The sequence below is a fragment of the Crinia signifera genome, chromosome 1 (genome assembly GCF_055691185.1).
Source record: "Crinia signifera chromosome 1, ASM5569118v1, whole genome shotgun sequence".
Taxonomy (NCBI): Eukaryota; Metazoa; Chordata; class Amphibia; order Anura; family Myobatrachidae; genus Crinia; species Crinia signifera.
In genome coordinates, this window is record NC_139217.1 from 197,848,037 (window position 1) to 197,868,601 (window position 20,565).

The window sequence follows — 20,565 nt, forward strand, 5'->3', positions numbered from 1 at the left end:
TTGTTGTCAAACCAGGGTGCTTGATGATGCATTTATTTTTTGTGTGTTTGTGTGAGTTGTACTGTTTTTGTGTGTGTGTTGTTGCGTATGTGGGTGTGTGTTGTACTGTGTTAGATGTGTTATGTATGTCTGTGTGTGAACATATAGAGCCATCCTCCTCTAGCCCTTTAAAAGGATCAAGTAAGCCAGAGCTGTCAGACTAATACCCCTTTTAATGCCGCAAAAACCCGGTGTGAATGGGTCACCCTGTGTCCCTATACACGGGACTTCTACCCAGGTCCTGACCTGGGTTGAACATGGCTAGGAACTGGGTAGAGGGCAGTGTAAATGGGTACGCCGGGTCATCTGCAGGTTGGAAGCCCAACCTGCGGACCGCAGGGGCACACGCAGTCTCCGCTGCTGTCTGTTGTACTCTGCAGGGAGAAGGTGAATAGATGCCTGTGTGCGGCATACATTCACCTTGCGGATGGGGGGACACGGGGGCAGCCCAGCAGCTTACCATGGTGCTGGGCGGCCTCCAGCACGGCGATCGGCGGTCCTGGGTCTGACCCGCCGCTGACCCGGGTTTTTGCAGTGGTGTAAAAGGGGTATTAGTCTGACAGCTCTGGCTCACTTAATCCTATTAAAGGGCAAGATGAGGATGTCTCTATCTGTATACACACACACACACATACATAACACATCTAACACAGTCCAACACACACCCACATACACAACAACACACACTAAAAACAGTAGAACAAACACACAAAAAATAAATGCATCATAAGTGCTAAATTTTAGGAGGGCATGTGGAATTCATCAACACACACAAGCTATTAAGTCAGGACCAGTGTGTTTCAAACAACAACATCACACCTGATTTCATTGTCGTCATTGAGTATCAATGCAAACACATTTTAACATCAGACCCTCCAACATGACCCATTGCATTCGGTACACAATGCTCTGTTCCTGGACGTCCTTGGTAATGTATGATTGTCATCACCAGTGTTGAAACAACCTTCTCGTCAATTACCTAGTTCCACACAGGTGCTGGCAATTCTACATTACCAGGGAAGTCCAGGAGCAGAGCATTGTGTACCAAATGCAATGGGTCATGTTGGATGGTATGTAACATTATGGTGGAGGTTTTATCAAATTATAATTTTGGGCATTTGGAACAGCATAAGATGAAATTTTAGAGCAATTTTGGAAATTTAAAGACCCTCAAGGTTTTCCCAGGCAACCGTGGATCAGCTAGTGTTATTAATAAGTATATTTATCTGTTGCAGAGTTACTTTTTCTTGCCCTGCAGTTAAAAACAAGTTTGATAAGGGACTTGTTTATTTAAATTATCATAACTGTACTTTAGGCCAAACTAGATAAAAAGCTCTCTAACGTGGCAATAATTGATTTTTTTATTACATTATTTCATTATTATTTTTTTTCTATTTAAGGGGCTCACAGAAATTGCCAAAAATATAACAATAGCAAATACAATAAGTAGAGTGAGTGCAAATTTTTGTAGGTAAAATTAACACAATAATAAACATTATGCATAAAGTGTATGGAGAGCAAATAATAGGTAGAAGAGAAAAGGTAATGAGATTAAAAATAAAATACTGTAATATGGTAAAAAAAATCTTTAATTTTACAGACTTAAAATATATTGTTAGTGTAATGCATTTTAATCTACTTATGCTGCAAATATAATGACTTTTTGAATCTATAACAAGCTTGTAGTTATCTATACCCAGTGGCATAGTTCCGGGAGGCAATGGCAGAATTTGCCCCCAGTCATTAGCTGGCAACAGGGCCGCCGACAGGGGGGTCTGGGGGTACTTGAGTCCCGGGCCCCGCCGCTCTGACAGAGAGTAGGGCCTGGGCAGCTCTATCCCCAGCAGTGAGCTCGCCCAGCTCAGAATTAATTTTGGGCCACGGCACATTGTGACTGCGCACTGCACCATCACATCCTGCACCAACAAGCCGGCTGCCGGGACATGGAGCCTCCACACCGGAAGCGAAGACATAATTACGTCATGCCACGCGTGACAATGAGGAGCAGCGCAGCAGTCATGAGCCTTGCTGCATGCTGCTGGCTGGAAAGAGAGCAGAGCTGCCAGCCACTCCAGCTCTTCCATGGACTGGACTGGAGAGTCTCCAGACTGAGAAATGAAGGTACTAAAACTTTAATTCATTAAAAGTCCCCAGCAGGGGGTGGGGGTGGGGGTGGAGGGAATGTGCGCCCACTGCCCACCAATGTTTATATATTTATACACCCACTGTCCACCAATTATATATTTTTATATGCCCACTGCCCACCAATGTGTATATTTGTATATATCCACTGCTGACCAATGTATATATTTTTATATACCCACTGCCCACCAATGTATATATTTTTCTATGCCCACTGCCCACCAATATATATATTTTTCTATGCCCACTGCCCACAACATATCTTTTCTATGCCCACTGCCCACCAATGTATATATTTTTATATGCCCACTGCCCACCAATGTATGTATTTTTATATGCCCACTGCCCACCAATGTATATATATTTATATGCCCACTGCCCACCAATATTTATATATTTATATGCCCACTGCTACCAATGTATATTTAAACACCACTGCCATAAATGTTTATTAATAATAGGTGGTAACGCAGGCCAGCAATGAATATGTTACTGCCTATTATCAATAAACGTTGGTGGGCAGTGGTGTTTAAAAAAATATACATTGGTGGCAGTGGGCATATAAAAATATATATATTGCTGGGTAGTGGGCATATAAAATATATACATTGCTGGGCAGTGGGCATAGAAAAATATATACATTGGTGGGCATAGAAAAATATATACATTGGTGGGCAGTGGGCATATAAAAATATATACATTGGTGGGCATAGAAAAATATAAATAATAGGGACCTGCCTAGAGATTCTACCTTGACATGGTGACAGGCTTGATGATATTTGGCCAAAATATCTGACTAAAATATATTTTTCCCTTAACAATGGGGGACGGGGGCCTTCCTATTTTGTCAGTCCTGGGTCCCACAATTTCTGATAGCAGCCCTGGCTGGCAAGGGAGCACTAAGCAGCAAGGTCGGCTGGATGGATCGTGCCTGACGCACAGACAATAGGACACACACAATAGAACACAGCCAATAGAACACACACACAGCAAAGACACACACATAGAACAAACACACATACAACAGTACAAGTTTAATATACACGTACCTACCATGAACATTGGCGAATCTAGAATTATGGTAATGTGTGGTCCCAGATCTAGATATGATAGCAGGAGGACTTTTGCACGGCGCAGCTGCGTGACAAAAGGGGGCGTGGCCTCATGGGAAGGAGGCGTGGCATCACAAAAAGGGGTGTGGTATTACACTTTAGACCATACACGGTAATGCCCATTACACAATTTAGCAAACTCCGTAATACCCATTACACATAAAGCCACATGCCGTAATGCCAATTACACATAAGGCCACACACCATAATGCCCATTACACATTGTGCCACACATCATGATGCCCATTACATACTATATCACAAATCGTAATGCCCATTACATATTTGCCACATAAGTGCTGCTTACCTACGTGCTCATTGCTAGGGGGTTCTTGCTTGATGGCACCATAGTACCCATTACACTTGATGCCGCACACCATAGTACCCATTACACATGATGCCACACACCATAGTATCCATTACACATGATGCCGCACACCATAGTACCCATTACACATAATGCTGCGCACCATAGTACCCATTACACATGATGCTGCACACATAATGTCCCTTACACATGATGCTGCACACATAATGCCCCTTACACATGATGCTGCACACATAATGCCCCTTACACATGATGCTGCACACCGTAATGCCCCTTACACATTAAGCCACACATTATGCGTAATGCCCCCACATACCGCCACTTGTAGCATCCCTTAAGCAATGCCCCCAAAAGTACCACTTACTGTAAATGTTTATATGAGCCTTCGCTGCTGTTGCAGGGAGAGATGGAGAGCGGTGCAGCTGCTTCTATGGGGAGAGGAGCAGAGCGCAGCGCAGAGCACGCTCCCACTCCCCTCCTGGTGTCCCCTCTAGCCGAGTGGACATTTGAAATATTGTGCGCGCTGTTGTTGTGCGTGACGTCGGGAGAGCACACCGGGCGCCGGCACCACATGATTAAAGGGGGGGCGGGCTGAGGGGAAAACTGGGGAGAAGAATTGGAGTGGAAGCTGCAGGGGTGACAGTCATTGACAGCTAGGCAGAGAGCAGGGGGCTGCCATGCTGTATTCAGAGCACTGCAGGTCACGGCTGTTTGAAATAATACCCCTTTCACAACAGAAGAAGCAGGGATTTACCCGGGAATATGGTCCCAGGATCATGCAGGGACATTCCCAGGCTGACCCCTTATACACCAGCCTAGTCCCTGCATTTTCTGGTGTGAGGGGGAGACAACCACTCCCCTCTCCCTACCCCCCTTTAACCAACCAGCTATATCTTCGGAACCAACTGAACCATTTATATGAGACCAGTATCATATTGAAGAACTTTTGAATTGTCTTCGAATGATTTTGGTCCCCTGAAACTGGGCTGTTTGGTTCCAGAGAAATCTGCCCTCAAAGAACATAAACAGTCATGAAATTACATTTAAGAAATGAAAAAAAAAAACGGTTTAACCTCAATATCCCTGGAACCAATTAACCCATATGGATCCAGCCTGATATCAGATTAAAGGCCCAGCGATTTGGTTACAACTGAGATCATTCTCGAGCTTCAATGATGCCGAAGGGGGAACTGGCCAGGGACGTGCAGTCAGGGGAGGTAGGGGAGGCAGTGCCTCCCCTGTCATAAATGATAAAAAAAATTACAAAAATATTTATAACACATATACTGTGTTTATAAATATCTTATTTTTTTAATTTTTATTATTTATGAGGTTAAGTGGGACACTGTCGGAGTCTAGGAGGCAGCGGGAGCTGTGCCTCCCGCTGACAATTGGAAAATGTCAGCAGCGGGGGGCAGGGTTAAGCTGCGGTGAGAAATTAGGCTGAAAAGCCCATCAAAAAATAATAAAAAAGCGGCATCTACACATCTGCCTCAGTGATAGGGACGAACGCCCCTGTCACTGAGGCAGATGTGATAGGACAGCGGATCAGGCTGCCACACACTGACAGCCTGTATCCGCTGTCATGCTAAGCTGTGGTGGCTGCGCTGTCTCCCTAGACCCCACCGACAGGCATGGCTCCCCTTCCTCCCCCCGCCGTCAGTGAAGCCCCGGCATCAGCCCGACTCACCACCCTCCTCCTTCTCCTCCTGCCGCTGCTGTCCTGCTGGGTGGCCCGGCTCCCCAGCCTCCGCCCGCCGCGGCTGACGCCCCAGCTTAGGCATGTCAGGGCGGCCAGGCTCACCTCCTCCTCCCCGATGCCGCGTGGCCTCTCTCCCTCCTCCTGCCGCTACTCGATCACCGGCATCCGCATTTCAGGATGGCTCCTCCCGTTGCGGCCCCGTCGAGTGGCCTAGCTCTCCTCTCCACTGCTGGAGACACTCCAGGACAGTGACAGCGGGCGACGGCTGTACCCCGGTCTCCGTCGAGTGGCCCAGCTCTACACCCTCCAATACATGAGCAACACACACAGGTACAGTAAATACTAAGTGGGACTCCCTTACATATTGGTTAGCTTTTGTGTGTTCTATTGATATAACGTGTATATATTCGTGTAACAGTAAATGTAACAGTAAATGTATTAACTATGTATGCATTTGACACATGTGCCTACCATAATTTTTGGAAGTTTCATTGAATATAGCTAGACTTAATATCTAGATATTGATACGTGTTATCTAACCTACCATAATATACTAGGTCAGACATAGTATAAGTTAGATAAAATCCTAACATTTATCATTATAAAAGGAACTACGCATTAAATCATTCTGAGGCAACACCCCCCCCACCCCCGCCAAATTGAATATAATCTCCTAGAACTGAATAATAGGTTTTTTTCTTCTTTTATCAAATATAATCACTAAGTCCTAGTGCTTTTGCTCTCTTTGTACTTCCCCTTCAAAAGTAAGTAGTGCTTCAGCCCTGTGTCCCCACTGTCACTCTCCCGTCTATCACTGTCCCGCGTCCGCCTCTGTCACTTTCCCCACGTCCACCTCTGTCACTCTGTGTTTATTACTTTATAGGACTGATTCCCATTTCACAAAAGCGCCTGCCTCACCTGACACTAACCTCACCGCACGTCACTGGAACTGGCAGCCGTTGAACTGGGTGGTGGTCGGAATTAGCGGGTCCCATGTTATCCTATAGGGAAAACGTTCCAGCTTTGCCTGGCAGTATCTCTGGTTCCCAGGGGGCTAGAGACACGGGGCTGGGCTCGTTGGAAAGCCCCATCCCTCATAGGAATTAACAGTGACCTCCATCACAGGGACCCTGTGTTTCAGATGTATTAAATGAGGACAGACACTACACGCTAGTTCCACATACTAACATCCAGTGCCCATGCAAATACCATCATTACACATTTATGGTATTCAAATAATCCTAATCCAAAAAAATGTAATCTCGTTTCTGCAAAATTAGGTGCATTTACGTGTGTAATTGGACTTTCATTGCAGCAAGTGGTGACTGAAGCAAATAACCATAATGTATAGCCTGGGTGGTTTTTTATCCCCATCATAGTTTAATTATTATTTTTGTTCATTTACTTTCTTTAAATTTAATTTTATAATATATTGTGTAATTTTCCTGGTATATTTTTAGCAATATTGTCATAATAGCAGCTTCAGGGTGGATTAGCTGCAGCTCGGTAATTAGCTCAATAATTAGTCATTGTCTAGTTATTCGTAGTTTTATGAATCTTAAAAACTGAAACCGACAGCAGAACACACTGAACCTTTGCATTATTGTAATTAAGAATAAATTGCAAAATGGAAAACATCTTGACAAACCTAGTGCAGAAATGATTTACTACTGGTTTATGTTTTACTTGCCAAGTGGTATGGTTATTTGCATAAAGAAATGTTCTAGTGAATATCTGTATCACAATACACAAAGGATGCACAGATATGTACAGTACATAGAGAACACCACTGTTTATCACACAATGGGCGGTATTCAATGACCTGAATCGTTGGTCACAGCGATTCAGATTTTACATTCGCCAGCCAATCGCCGTTTTTTTTACGGCGATTCGCCACGCGTAGGGATTCGTCGGAAGTCGCCGGGACTAGCTGTGTCACCCTATTCAACGTGGCTGAGAATCGCCGCCCCCAACGGCGATTCTCAGCCAATCCAGCGTATCTGGTGACTGGGTGGAGGGCGGGTGTATATATTCCCGCTCTTCCATCGAATATATAAGTGACTTCCCTGCTGCGTAGCTCTGCTATTAGCTTTCAGCAGGGGTGGAGTGAGTTGCTGCAGCTAATAGTTCTCCCAGGACCCAGGACCCAGGACACGTGGAGAGAGCAGAGCAGAGAGTGGAGCGTGGAGTGGAGTGCATATTTTCTTTTGCAGGTGAGTATTGTGATGTGTTTGTACTGCAATGCTATGGGGGTTTGTTGTATGGGGTGGGTGAGTGTTTGTTTGTTTGTTTGCAGTATGCTGCGTGTGTGTTTTTTTTTTTTTTTTTTGGTGCATGTAGCGGGTAACTTTGCTTTTGTGGGTAGTGGTGTGTGCCCCCCGTTTTTTGGGGGGGTGTTAAACTTTTTTTTGCTTGAGTGTTTTTTTTTTTTTTTTTTACTGTGCTTGGTGCAATGTGCGGCCATGCTGCATGCTTGTTTGGGGTGCTGGAGTGTTGTGGTGGGTGCCCTTCATGCTTTGGGCGTGGTCGTGAGTCCCCATTTTAAAATGACTGCAGCCAAAAAAAAAAGAAAAAAAAAAAAACAACCTGCAGCCATTTTGAAATGGGGGCCCTGGGTCACGAACATAGCATGTCGGGATCCCCCCCACTACACCCCAGCATCCCTGACAAGCATGCCTGCACGTTGCAACCCACTTGGGTTCGCCTCGCCCCTAAGTGTCATTTTCACAAAATTGCCTGTTTGGGTTTTTTTTATTGTGGATCATGTGTGGGTGCCATGTGCGGCCATGCTGCATGCTTGTTTGGGGTGCTGGAGTGTTGTGGTGGGTGCCCTTCATGCTTTGGGCGTGGTCGTGAGTCCCCATTTTAAAATGACTGCAGCCAAAAAAAAAAGGAAAAAAAAAAAAAACCTGCAGCCATTTTGAAATGGGGGCCCTGGGTCACGAACATAGCATGTCGGGATCCCCCCCACTACACCCCAGCATCCCTGACAAGCTTGCCTGCACGTTGCACCCCACTTGGGTTCGCCTCGCCCCTAAGTGTCATTTTCACAAAATTGCCTGTTTGGGTTTTTTTTATTGTGGATCATGTGTGGGTGCAAGTGGGTGCCATGTGCGGCCATGCTGCATGCCTGTTTGGGGTGCTGGAGTGTTGTGGTGGGTGCCCTTCATGCTTTGGGCATGGTCGTGAGTCCCCATTTTAAAATGACTGCAGCCCCCAAAAAAAAGGAAAAAAAAAAAAAAAACCTGCAGCCATTTTGAAATGGGGGCCCTGGGTCACGAACATAGCATGTCGGGATCCCCCCCACTACACCCCAGCATCCCTGACAAGCTTGCCTGCACGTTGCACCCCACTTGGGTTCGCCTCGCCCCTAAGTGTCATTTTCACAAAATTGCCTGTTTGGGGTTTTTTTATTGTGGATCATGTGTGGGTGCAAGTGGGTGCCATGTGCGGCCATGCTGCATGCCTGTTTGGGGTGCTGGAGTGTTGTGGTGGGTGCCCTTCATGCTTTGGGCGTGGTCGTGAGTCCCCATTTTAAAAGGACTGCAGCCAAAAAAAAAAGGAAAAAAAAAAAAAAAACCTGCAGCCATTTTGAAATGGGGGCCCTGGGTCACGAACATAGCATGTCGGGATCCCCCCCACTACACCCCAGCAACCCTGACAAGCTTGCCTGCATGTTGCACCCCACTTGGGTTCGCCTCGCCCCTAAGTGTCATTTTCACAAAATTGCCTGTTTGGTTTTTTTTTATTGTGGATCATGTGTGGGTGCAAGTGGGTGCCATGTGCGGCCATGCTGCATGCTTGTTTGGGGTGCTGGAGTGTTGTGGTGGGTGCCCTTCATGCTTTGGGCGTGGTCGTGAGTCCCCATTTTAAAATGACTGCAGCCAAAAAAACAAAGAAAAAAAAAAAAAAAACCTGCAGCCATTTTGAAATGGGGGCCCTGGGTCACGAACATAGCATGTCGGGATCCCCCCCACTACACCCCAGCATCCCTGACAAGCTTGCCTGCACGTTGCACCCCACTTGGGTTCGCCTCGCCCCTAAGTGTCATTTTCACAAAATTGCCTGTTTGGTTTTTTTTTATTGTGGATCATGTGTGGGTGCAAGTGGGTGCCATGTGCGGCCATGCTGCATGCCTGTTTGGGGTGCTGGAGTGTTGTGGTGGGTGACCTTCGTGCTTTGGGCGTGGTCGTGAGTCCCCATTTTAAAATGACTGCAGCCAAAAAAAAAAAGGAAAAAAAAACCTGCAGCCATTTTGAAATGGGGGCCCTGGGTCACGAACATAGCATGTCGGGATCCCCCCCACTACACCCCAGCATCCCTGACAAGCTTGCCTGCACGTTGCACCCCACTTGGGTTCGCCTCGCCCCTAAGTGTCATTTTCACAAAATTGCCTGTTTGGGGTTTTTTTTATTGTGGATCATGTGTGGGTGCAAGTGGGTGCCATGTGCGGCCATGCTGCATGCCTGTTTGGGGTGCTGGAGTGTTGTGGTGGGTGCCCTTCATGCTTTGGGCGTGGTCGTGAGTCCCCATTTTAAAATGACTGCAGCCAAAAAAAAAAGAAAAAAAAAAAAAAAAACCTGCAGCCATTTTGAAATGGGGGCCCTGGGTCACGAACATAGCATGTCGGGATCCCCCCCACTACACCCCAGCATCCCTGACAAGCTTGCCTGCACGTTGCACCCCACTTGGGTTCGCCTCGCCCCTAAGTGTCATTTTCACAAAATTGCCTGTTTGGTTTTTTTTATTGTGGATCATGTGTGGGTGCAAGTGGGTGCCATGTGCGGCCATGCTGCATGCCTGTTTGGGGTGCTGGAGTGTTGTGGTGGGTGCCCTTCATGCTTTGGGCGTGGTCGTGAGTCCCCATTTTAAAATGACTGCAGCCAAAAAAAAAAAGGAAAAAAAAACCTGCAGCCATTTTGAAATGGGGGCCCTGGGTCACGAACATAGCATGTCGGGATCCCCCCCACTACACCCCAGCATCCCTGACAAGCTTGCCTGCACGTTGCACCCCACTTGGGTTCACCTCGCCCCTAAGTGTCATTTTCACAAAATTGCCTGTTTGGGTTTTTTTTATTGTGGATCATGTGTGGGTGCAAGTGGGTGCCATGTGCGGCCATGCTGCATGCCTGTTTGGGGTGCTGGAGTGTTGTGGTGGGTGCCCTTCATGCTTTGGGCGTGGTCGTGAGTCCCCATTTTAAAATGACTGCAGCCAAAAAAAAAAGGAAAAAAAAAAAAAAAACCTGCAGCCATTTTGAAATGGGGGCCCTGGGTCACGAACATAGCATGTCGGGATCCCCCCCACTACACCCCAGCATCCCTGACAAGCATGCCTGCACGTTGCACCCCACTTGGGTTCGCCTCGCCCCTAAGTGTCATTTTCACAAAATTGCCTGTTTGGTTTTTTTTTATTGTGGATCATGTGTGGGTGCCATGTGCGGCCATGCTGCATGCTTGTTTGGGGTGCTGGAGTGTTGTGGTGGGTGCCCTTCATGCTTTGGGCGTGGTCGTGAGTCCCCATTTTAAAATGACTGCAGCCAAAAAAAAAAGGAAAAAAAAAAAAAAACCTGCAGCCATTTTGAAATGGGGGCCCTGGGTCACGAACATAGCATGTCGGGATCCCCCCCACTACACCCCAGCATCCCTGACAAGCTTGCCTGCAGGTTGCACCCCACTTGGGTTCGCCTCGCCCCTAAGTGTCATTTTCACAAAATTGCATTAAGGTAGGGTAATTGCACAGTAAAGCTAAAAAAATGTAAATTAATATTGCTTTATCTGTGTTTATATTCCACAGGAATGTCTCATCGGACAAGGACCGTGGAACCCCTTTCCCCTCTTCTTTCTATTTCAGGTGAGACGAGTCCAGTGGAGATGACTACAAGGGAGGAAGATGGTGATAGGATATCCACAAGTAATCCTGGCCGGCCGGTGCAGGACGAAATGGAGCATGGAGATCGAGAAGGAGCACCTCAATCAAGTCTAACAACTAAAAGGAGAAGGACACAGGTAACTTCATTAAAACTTGATGAATAGACAGGTTTCGCCAAAACGCACTATAGCGCGTATTGTACCCTAAAATGGTCCCTTGGGGACTCAGTTTTTAAAACTGAAGGGGTCCTCGAGGACACGCTGTACTAATCCTGTCAGCTGCTGCTGCGAGCCAATCACTGTGACTGCAGTGGCCGCCGGGACCCAATGAACAGTGCCCGCCGGCCGCCGATGACTGACTGTAGGTTTTATATAGTTTGCTGCCGCTGCGCATCACGCACCCTGCATGAGAGCAGGTTAACTTTTCAAACTCTGCATCCTAAGTCCACTCAGCTGTTGAGAGCAGTGGGGAGGGGGTGGGGGGGGGTGGGGACAGGATAGGATGCTGTAACAGCCGCTCTCAGCAGAGTAGATGAGCGCGCTGTCAGGGTGGCGGGGGACAGGATGTTGCAAATGTGACTCAGATCAGCGTGTCAGCTGGTCCAGTCCCCCGCCGCGTTGATAGCCTGCTCACCTACTCTGCTGACCAGCATGCTGGCATGTTTTCCAACCCCCCCCATGGCAACCAGTGTGAAGATCCCGGGATCATGCAGCAGCGCAGCGCGACTTATGCCTCACGCAGAGCACCGGGGTCACTCCGAGTTCCAAAGATCGCACAGGAATACACAATAGCAAAGGTACAAAAGTATTACCTTTATTTTACACACGGGTTCTACATGTAAAATCAGCAATTACAGTCTATATACATTATATACAGAAAGGCCATCAGTATTATTCACGTTATCAGAACCTTACCACGTTACCTTCAGATTACCATCTGATGGGCAGGACACGCAAGTCCACAACTCCCAGCGCTGACGCTCAGACACTTCTCTGCCTCTCTCTCCCTGCAAACACCCACTTACATCCCAAAGGCACCCCTCTCCCCCTCCCTCAGGAATTCTTAACCCTTCCTATGCTGGGTGCAGTTGCATGAATGTAACAGGGTCTCCTATTACCTGTCCAGGGGCTGATTAACTCACTCCGTTCATCTGGCTTTGAAACTTGTGTATGTGAGGGATTTCACACCTTCATGTAAACAGATCTCTTCTCTGGAGACTGACCCTGGTGTTATCCATCCTTTAGCTTCTTGTTATTTGGGGGGGAAGTGTATGTCTCTGCCACTACCTGTTGTCTCTGTTACTAAACGGCCTATAAAGAGCATAGTTGCCTACCCTCCTGCATTCTGCAGGAGACTCCCTGAAATAGCAGCAATCTCCCTCTCTCCCTCATTGGTCTAGCAATCTCCCTCATTTCACCTAGCCCACATTACACTGTAAAATGTTCTGGAAAAAAGAGATAGATATATTTACATTGAACCATCAGTGCCATTAACTAGCACTTTTCCAGGTATAGTAGCTCTTGCTAACTGCTTTGGGGCTCATCTACATTTGGATATGTCATTTAAAAGATTCCTCTCAGATGTAGCAGTACACATCCACGCTTCTAGGTGCCACGTTCACAATCTCTTTTCACAATTTATCCATATATGGAACTAAACACGCCCTTTAGGTGGAGCATGACACGCCCCCTCAGTGGGGCACTGTGCAAAATTCTATTTTCAACTATAATCTCCCTGAAACTAGTTTTCAAAAGTAGGCAAGTATGATAAAGAGGCCCTTTGATCCCGGAACCAAAAACTATACACAAACTGAACAGATTATAATCTAAGCATTTGGTCGCTTCTAGCCGGACCATTTGTCTCTACATATACAGTTACATTATTTAAGTAATATGCATTTGGGAAGACTGACATAATTAACTTCATAGTCACAAATCCCTTATTCATGCTACCATCACAGTTTACTAAGAACATAACCAGGAGGCAGTGACGTAACCACGGGCAACGCTGATCCTCCCTCCCAGTTTCTCCTGTGTCCAGAAAACTCTCTTCTTGCTTTCATATGCATATGTAACAGTATGGGATACAGTATACAAAGCTTTGGGAACATATTACAGTCATTTACATAACATGAGGGAATATTTCCCTCCAGTAGCACACATACTCATCCTAATGGAATAACCTGTTTGGATTATTCAGTATAACATCCTATTATTGTCCGACATACAGCCCTGTGATGTCCCCTATATACAGCAGTCTGGGGAACACAGCTCAGATATGAATACAGTCCGTGATAATATCCGGTTATCGCCGGCATTTCGCAATTCTCTTTGCTGAAGCGCAGAAAGATGCTGGAGAACAACATATGACGGAAAGGGGCGTGGCCTGGTTTCGTCACAACCAGCATAAAACGTTCCCTCCCCATGTGGCAACCAGCATAATATGCCCCCATCCCCCGCAGCATGTAACCCCTAGTAACAAGCATGTAAATAAATAGCATTTATGTGCTATAATATATACAGGGCAGTACAGTGTGTGCTTTAATGTGTACTGGGCGGCATGACGGGGTGTGTGCTGTAATGTGTACTACTATGTTACACCACTCCCACCCCCCAAAAAAACATGCCATAAATTTTTACCACACGTCTTTGGCGCACACTATCCGTTTTTCAGGTTAAGTTAGTTTCTAGTATATATGTACCTTTATGCGAGTGAGCCAATTGGTACTTTCATTCCCCCCCCCCCACCCCCCCCCCCCCCCCCCACCCACCCATATGTGCCATGCTATGGAGAGGATTTATTCCGTAGGGACCCACAAAAGGTACATTCGGAGCCCAATTTTTAACAAGTAAAGGTTCCTTGGGACCCACTTTTTGGGTGGTTTTTGCAAATACTGAATACATCATGATGTTAATGTTTAATATATGCTAAATCTATGTGTAATTTTGCTGACACTGTTTGTTTTATATAGGCTACAGACAGAACACTGGATGAACAACCCAGTGGTTCTGGGGTCCAACCACCCGTAGCGAGAAAGAAACCTGGCAGGAAAAAAAAGGTTCCCCTAGACCAACTTGCCGAGGGAGAAGAAGAGTCCATCCCGTTCAATACTGCAGAAAGCAACGCGCTGGTTGAAATGGTCCACAAGTACTATGACCAACTGTGTGGACAAAGAAGACAGGAAACAAGCAGTAGAGAGCGTAAAAGAATATGGGCCTCGATTGCAGAGAAGGTTCATTTCATTATTTTTTATAAATAAATCCATTTAAAAAAGTGCATTATTGTTTATAATGTGATGTTTTGCATCTTAGATTACAGCAGTTAGTGGCAACGTAAGGTCAATCGACAAATGCCACAAACGATACAATGATTGTCGACGGCACACAAAACGGAAAATGGGCCAAGTCAGGCAACATGCAATCGAGACTGGAGGCGGACCACCATTACAAGTTTCATGGCAGCCGTGGGAACTAGCCATCCAGGAACACATGAATCCAATCATGGTGGAAGGTGTTCCAGGCTCTGTGGAGTCCAATGTCCGCAGAGCAGAAGTGTTAAATGCTCTGGAAGCGCAAATTCCGCCAGCGCAACGAAGAAGACGGAAGACAACACCTGCAGGAACACTGCCTTCGCAAACTCAAGAGCAGGGTAATTAAATGTACTACTTTGCTCTCTCTAAAATTATTTTGCAATGTTCTAAAATGTGTATTCTCATTTCAACAGTTGTCGTTGCTGAAGATCGGACAGAAGACACCCATGTAAGCCAACCGGCTGAAGAACCCTCAACACAGGAAGAGACCATCACCCTGGATCTGTACTCGGTCAGTCAGTTTGAATCTTCCATTCAAACAGAAGACACCTATCAAGGATTAGAAGACAGCAGTTTGCAAACCCCACTGGGTGAAGAAGGATCTACAGCAAGTGGAGGATTGGCCCATCAGCTTCCAAGTTATCATCATTCTATCCAGGACATCGAGGAAGCGTCTGAAGATGAGGAGGAGGTGGATCCCACCAGACCACCACTGATGGATTGTAAGCTTTTGCCATTTGTTTGTAACCTAGGGTTTTTTTTTTTTTTTTTAAAGATTACATTGTGTGGAATTGATAAAATTTATTTATCTTTTCCTTTTTTTTTTATAGCCGGAATGCAGCTCGTGGAGGACATCCAGAGAGAACAGGCTCCAACGCGCGTCCATAGAGTCCGGCAATTGGCATCTGAAATAGAAGATCATCAGAACCAGTACCGGATCATGATGGAGCAGAGGATGACAGCCATGGAGAAGCATCTTGAAACACTGGCCACAACGATGTCCGACATCGAGCGAAGACGCCAGGAGGATTGGGCCGAAATAGAGCGAAGACGGCATGAAGACTGGGTGGAATCAGAACGCCGACGTCGAGAGGATAACCAGGTGATGATGACCGGGATCTACAAGTTGGTTGAGAATGCAGCGTGTCAACAGGAGACCCTGAGGCAAATTTCCACCTGCCAGACACAAATTGCGGCAAGCTGCATGATGATCGCCAGTTCCCTGCAGCAGAGATACAATCCGGACAACGTGGGACAACCAGCGAGAGCCACCCCTTCACCGTGGATGCCACCATCTTCATCAAGTCGGCATCAGGAGCCTGCGCATCTCCAAACATCGTGGGCCGGATCTTCTCAGGCATACCAAGGCTACGCTGGAATGTATCCACCTCCTCCACACTCCAGCCAAAGACCAAGGACGCCACCACATCGCACATCTCCTGCTCGAGCTTCAACCGCCCAAAGGCCGGGACCGGCGGAGGAGGACCCTGCACAGTGAACACGGTCGTATATTTCCATTTATTTTATATGTTGTTTGTTTTTATGTTAATATACAAAGGTTTCTTTTCTCCTACTTTCAGTTTGTCTTTTCTTATGATTATTTAACCCTTGCAAATTTTTTCTACAGCTGTGTTCACTAAGGAGTTGGGCGTAACAGTTATGCAATGCATGCGCGTGCATGCATTGATAATTGTTGGGAAATGATGAAAGCTCCTTACATATGGTGGATGTAATAATGGGCCATAAAAAGAGCAATCTGATCCCACATTTCTACCCTTGTAATGCAACCTTTAAACCATTTGTTCATATTTATCAAAATTACACCCAGTGCAAACACCTTTTTTTTTTTTTTTTTTTTTTCAGGGGCAGTGCATTGGAAATTGATTTTCAACTCATAAAATAAAAAACGGGGAGAATGCCAAAGCTACATACCTATTGGTGAGTAATATGCAAGTACACCTTCTAAAATCTTTCTTGTCCCCAAATCTTGTCCCTTGTGCTAACGCACAGACCAGGCGCATTTGAGGTGTGGCTGGCTCGTGCGTTACCACAACGCTTACTCTGCACCGGTGCCCACAACTTGCAAGTCACATCTTGTCCCCAAATCTTGTCCCTTGTGCTAACGCACAGACCAGGCGCATTTGAGGTGTGGCTGGCTCGTGCGTTACCACAACGCTTACTCTGCACCGGTGCCCACAACTTGCAAGTCACATCTTGTCCCCAAATCTTGTCCCTTGTGCTAACGCACAGACCAGGCGCATTTGAGGTGTGGCTGGCTCGTGCGTTACCACAACGCTTACTCTGCACCGGTGCCCACAACTTGCAAGTCACATCTTGTCCCCAAATCTTGTCCCTTGTGCTAACGCACAGACCAGGCGCATTTGAGGTGTGGCTGGCTCGTGCGTTACCACAACGCTTACTCTGCACCGGTGCCCACAACTTGCAAGTCACATCTTGTCCCCAAATCTTGGCCCTTGTGCTAACGCACAGACCAGGCGCATTTGAGGTGTGGCTGGCTCGTGCGTTACCACAACGCTTACTCTGCACCGGTGCCCACAACTTGCAAGTCACATCTTGTCCCCAAATCTTGTCCCTTGTGCTAACGCACAGACCAGGCGCATTTGAGGTGTGGCTGGCTCGTGCGTTACCACAACGCTTACTCTGCACCGGTGCCCACAACTTGCAAGTCACATCTTGTCCCCAAATCTTGGCCCTTGTGCTAACGCACAGACCAGGCGCATTTGAGGTGTGGCTGGCTCGTGCGTTACCACAACGCTTACTCTGCACCGGTGCCCACAACTTGCAAGTCACATCTTGTCCCAAACTGGTTTTTTAAACCAATGACAAATCTTTGCTCTCCTTTTTTGCAGGTCATACCGACGGTAAGGATGAATAATTGACACCGGGAAAGTCTTTACAATGGTATTAATTTATTTTAGAATTTAACATGTGCAAAAAAGTTAAATAAAGTTTTTCAAATAAATGGACTGCTTTCTTGCTTATGAATGTTATTAAAAAGGTATCAGACGAGTATTATTCCATTTTTCAGTTGTGAACCATTTTCTTTTGAAACGACTGAAAAAAATGATAAAGGGTCAGTGTCAGATAAATAATAAGGTTTTTTTTTTTTTACATGCATACAAGCTAGGAGTTTCCAGATTGGTGCAGGTTTACACTAAGTACTTTTTGGGTTTATATTTCACTGATACTCCAGCTTCTAAGCTTTTCCTAAAATATGTCATTCTTGCCAAATACACCAAAATAGATTTCTGAAGGTGTCTCAGTGAAATATTTGGAGCAATCCCCACCGTCTCATAACAGTGGTGATTGATCAAAAAAGCGAATTGCTGGGCCTATTATAGGGTGATAGTTTCAGAAAGCAAATGATTTTGGGAGAGTGTTCCCATAGCTTAGATAACTTAGATTTGACCATATAATTGATTGTTTTATCGCTATTTTCAAATGTGAAAAAACTCTACCAAAATCCAACACATACTCAAGCTAGCTATATTACATTTGACATGAACTGGTTTCATGGACGAGAGGTAAATGAACATGTAAAATTTATTGATGAGAAACAACATTACTTAACAACTTGCTCGCACATGACAGGTACACCCTTTGGACCTGCAGGTCTTGTACACTTTAGGGGTTCACCCGCAGGAGACTTCCCCGGCCAGAGACCAGCAAAAGAAACTGCAAAGAAGAAAGAAGGGGTTAATGATCGGTGACTGTATCCTATAGCCTCCCACCACCAGTCCCCCACGTAGTTCCATACTCACCCCAGATTTGGTTTTAATGAATGTGCTCGCACATGACAGGTACACCCTTTGGTCCTGCAGGTCTTGTACACTTTAGGGGTTCACCCGCAGGAGACTTCCCCGGCCAGAGACCAGCAAAAGAAACTGCAAAGAAGAAAGAAGGGGTTAATGATCGGTGACTGTATCCTATAGCCTCCCACCACCAGTCCCCCACGTAGTTCCATACTCACCCCAGATTTGGTTTTAATGAATGTGCTCGCACATGACAGGTACACCCTTTGGTCCTGCAGGTCTTGTACACTTTAGGAGTTCACCCGCAGGAGACTTCCCCGGCCAGAGACCAGCAAAAGAAACTGCAAAGAAGAAAGAAGGGGTTAATGATCGGTGACTGTATCCTATAGCCTCCCACCACCAGTCCCCCACGTAGTTCCATACTCACCCCAGATTTGGTTTTAATGAATGTGCTCGCACATGACAGGTACACCCTTTGGTCCTGCAGGTCTTGTACACTTTAGGGGTTCACCCGCAGGAGACTTCCCCGGCCAGAGACCAGCAAAAGAAACTGCAAATCCAGCTGCTTTTAGGGCCCTGCAGAAAGTATCAAGCAGGAATAGGCTGCGGAAAATAAAAAAAAGGGGTTAGTGACACCTCACAGGGCCCAAACCCTCCCCTCCTTCCCCCAGGGGGAGCGATACTCACCGGGTAACTGCACAGTAGCCCATGGGAAAGGCATCACGCACCCACACCTGCCAGCAGCCGTCACACATCAGGGGTTCATCCGCTGCACACAGGATCCAGCTGCTTTTATGGCCCTCCAGAAAGTATCAAGCAGGAATAGGCTGCGGAAAATAAAAAAAAGGGGTTAGTGACACCTCACAGGGCCCAAACCCTCCCCACCTTCCCCCAGGCGGAGCGATACTCACCGGGTAACTGCACAGTAGCCCATGGGAAAGGCATCACGCACCCACACCTGCCAGCAGCCGTCACACATCAGGGGTTCATCCGCTGCACACAGGATCCAGCTGCTTTTAGGGCCCTCCAGAAAGTATCAAGCAGGAATAGGCTGCGGAAAATAAAAAAAAGGGGTTAGTGACACCTCACAGGGCCCAAACCCTCCCCACCTTCCCCCAGGGGGAGCGATACTCACCGGGTAACTGTACAGTAGCCCATGGGAAAGGCATCACGCAGCCACACCTGCCAGCAGCCGTCACACATCAGGGGTTCATCCGCTGCACACAGGATCCAGCTGCTTTTAGGGCCCTCCAGAAAGTATCAAGCAGGAATAGGCTGCGGAAAATAAAAAAAAGGGGTTAGTGACACCTCACAGGGCCCAAACCCTCCCCTCCTTCCCCCAGGGGGAGCGATACTCACCGGGTAACTGCACAGTAGCCCATGGGAAAGGCATCACGCACCCACACCTGCCAGCAGCCGTCACACATCAGGGGTTCATCCGCTGCACACAGGATCCAGCTGCTTTTAGGGCCCTCCAGAAAGTATCAAGCAGGAATAGGCTGCGGAAAATAAAAAAAAGGGGTTAGTGACACCTCACAGGGCCCAAACCCTCCCCTCCTTCCCCCAGGCGGAGCGATACTCACCGGGTAACTGCACAGTAGCCCATGGGAAAGGCATCACGCACCCACACCTGCCAGCAGCCGTCACACATCAGGGGTTCATCCGCTGCACACAGGATCCAGCTGCTTTTAGGGCCCTCCAGAAAGTATCAAGCAGGAATAGGCTGCGGAAAATAAAAAAAAGGGGTTAGTGACACCTCACAGGGCCCAAACCCTCCCCTCCTTCCCCCAGGGGGAGCGATACTCACCGGGTAACTGCACAGTAGCCCATGGGAAAGGCATCACGCACCCACACCTGCCAGCAGCCGTCACACATCAGGGGTTCATCCGCTGCACACAGGATCCAGCTGCTTTTAGGGCCCTCCAGAAAGTATTAAGCAGGAATAGGCTGCGGAAAAAAAAGGGGTTAGTGACACCTCACAGGGCCCAAACCCTCCCCACCTTCCCCCAGGCGGAGCGATACTCACCGGGTAACTGCACAGTAGCCCATGGGAAAGGCATCACGCACCCACACCTGCCAGCAGCCCAGGGACGTGCGGTGAGGTAAATGGCTGAGGAGTCCCTGGCAAGTACCTGAGGCAGATTTGCACACAATATATGAGCCCTGGGGTACATGCCGGCATTATACACATGTGCAGCAATATACACTGCTGGAGATTCGATGAGTTTTGATAAGAGATGCACAGAAAAATAGCCAGGTGAGGCACTGCCTCACCTGCCATAGACTTTTT

At 47.1% G+C, this 20,565-nt stretch overlaps 1 protein-coding gene and 1 long non-coding RNA gene across 3 annotated transcripts; one reads left to right on the forward strand and one right to left on the reverse strand.

Annotated features, from left to right (window-relative positions):
• The first annotated feature begins 9,556 nt into the window (after positions 1 to 9,556).
• LOC146066603 (uncharacterized) lies at positions 9,557 to 17,448 on the forward strand. Its single transcript, XM_083179120.1, has 3 exons — positions 9,557 to 11,329; positions 14,164 to 15,224; positions 15,333 to 17,448. Exons 2-3 carry the CDS (start codon positions 14,849 to 14,851, stop codon positions 15,998 to 16,000), a joined length of 1,044 nt encoding a protein of 347 aa, XP_083035246.1. The 5' UTR covers positions 9,557 to 11,329; positions 14,164 to 14,848; the 3' UTR covers positions 16,001 to 17,448.
• Positions 17,449 to 17,718: 270 nt separating this feature from the next.
• On the reverse strand, positions 17,719 to 19,090 carry LOC146066619 (uncharacterized). Of its 2 annotated transcripts, XR_014472937.1 has the most exons (4): positions 18,703 to 19,090; positions 18,494 to 18,616; positions 18,285 to 18,407; positions 17,719 to 18,198 (listed from the first exon to the last, which is right to left on the reverse strand). It is a non-coding gene; the product is annotated as an uncharacterized LOC146066619 (long non-coding RNA). The 2 variants fall into 2 exon arrangements; XR_014472936.1 differs by having other exon boundaries at positions 18,285 to 18,616.
• Positions 19,091 to 20,565: the final 1,475 nt, after the last annotated feature.

Bases quoted from the DNA above. Each gene is read 5' to 3' on its own strand.
- LOC146066603 (XM_083179120.1), top strand. From the start codon at position 14,849: ATGTACTACTTTGCTCTCTCTAAAATTATTTTGCAATGTTCTAAAATG. The intron at 15,225-15,332 runs GTAAGCTTTTGC...TTTTTTTTATAG, and splicing joins CAGACCACCACTGATGGATT to CCGGAATGCAGCTCGTGGAG.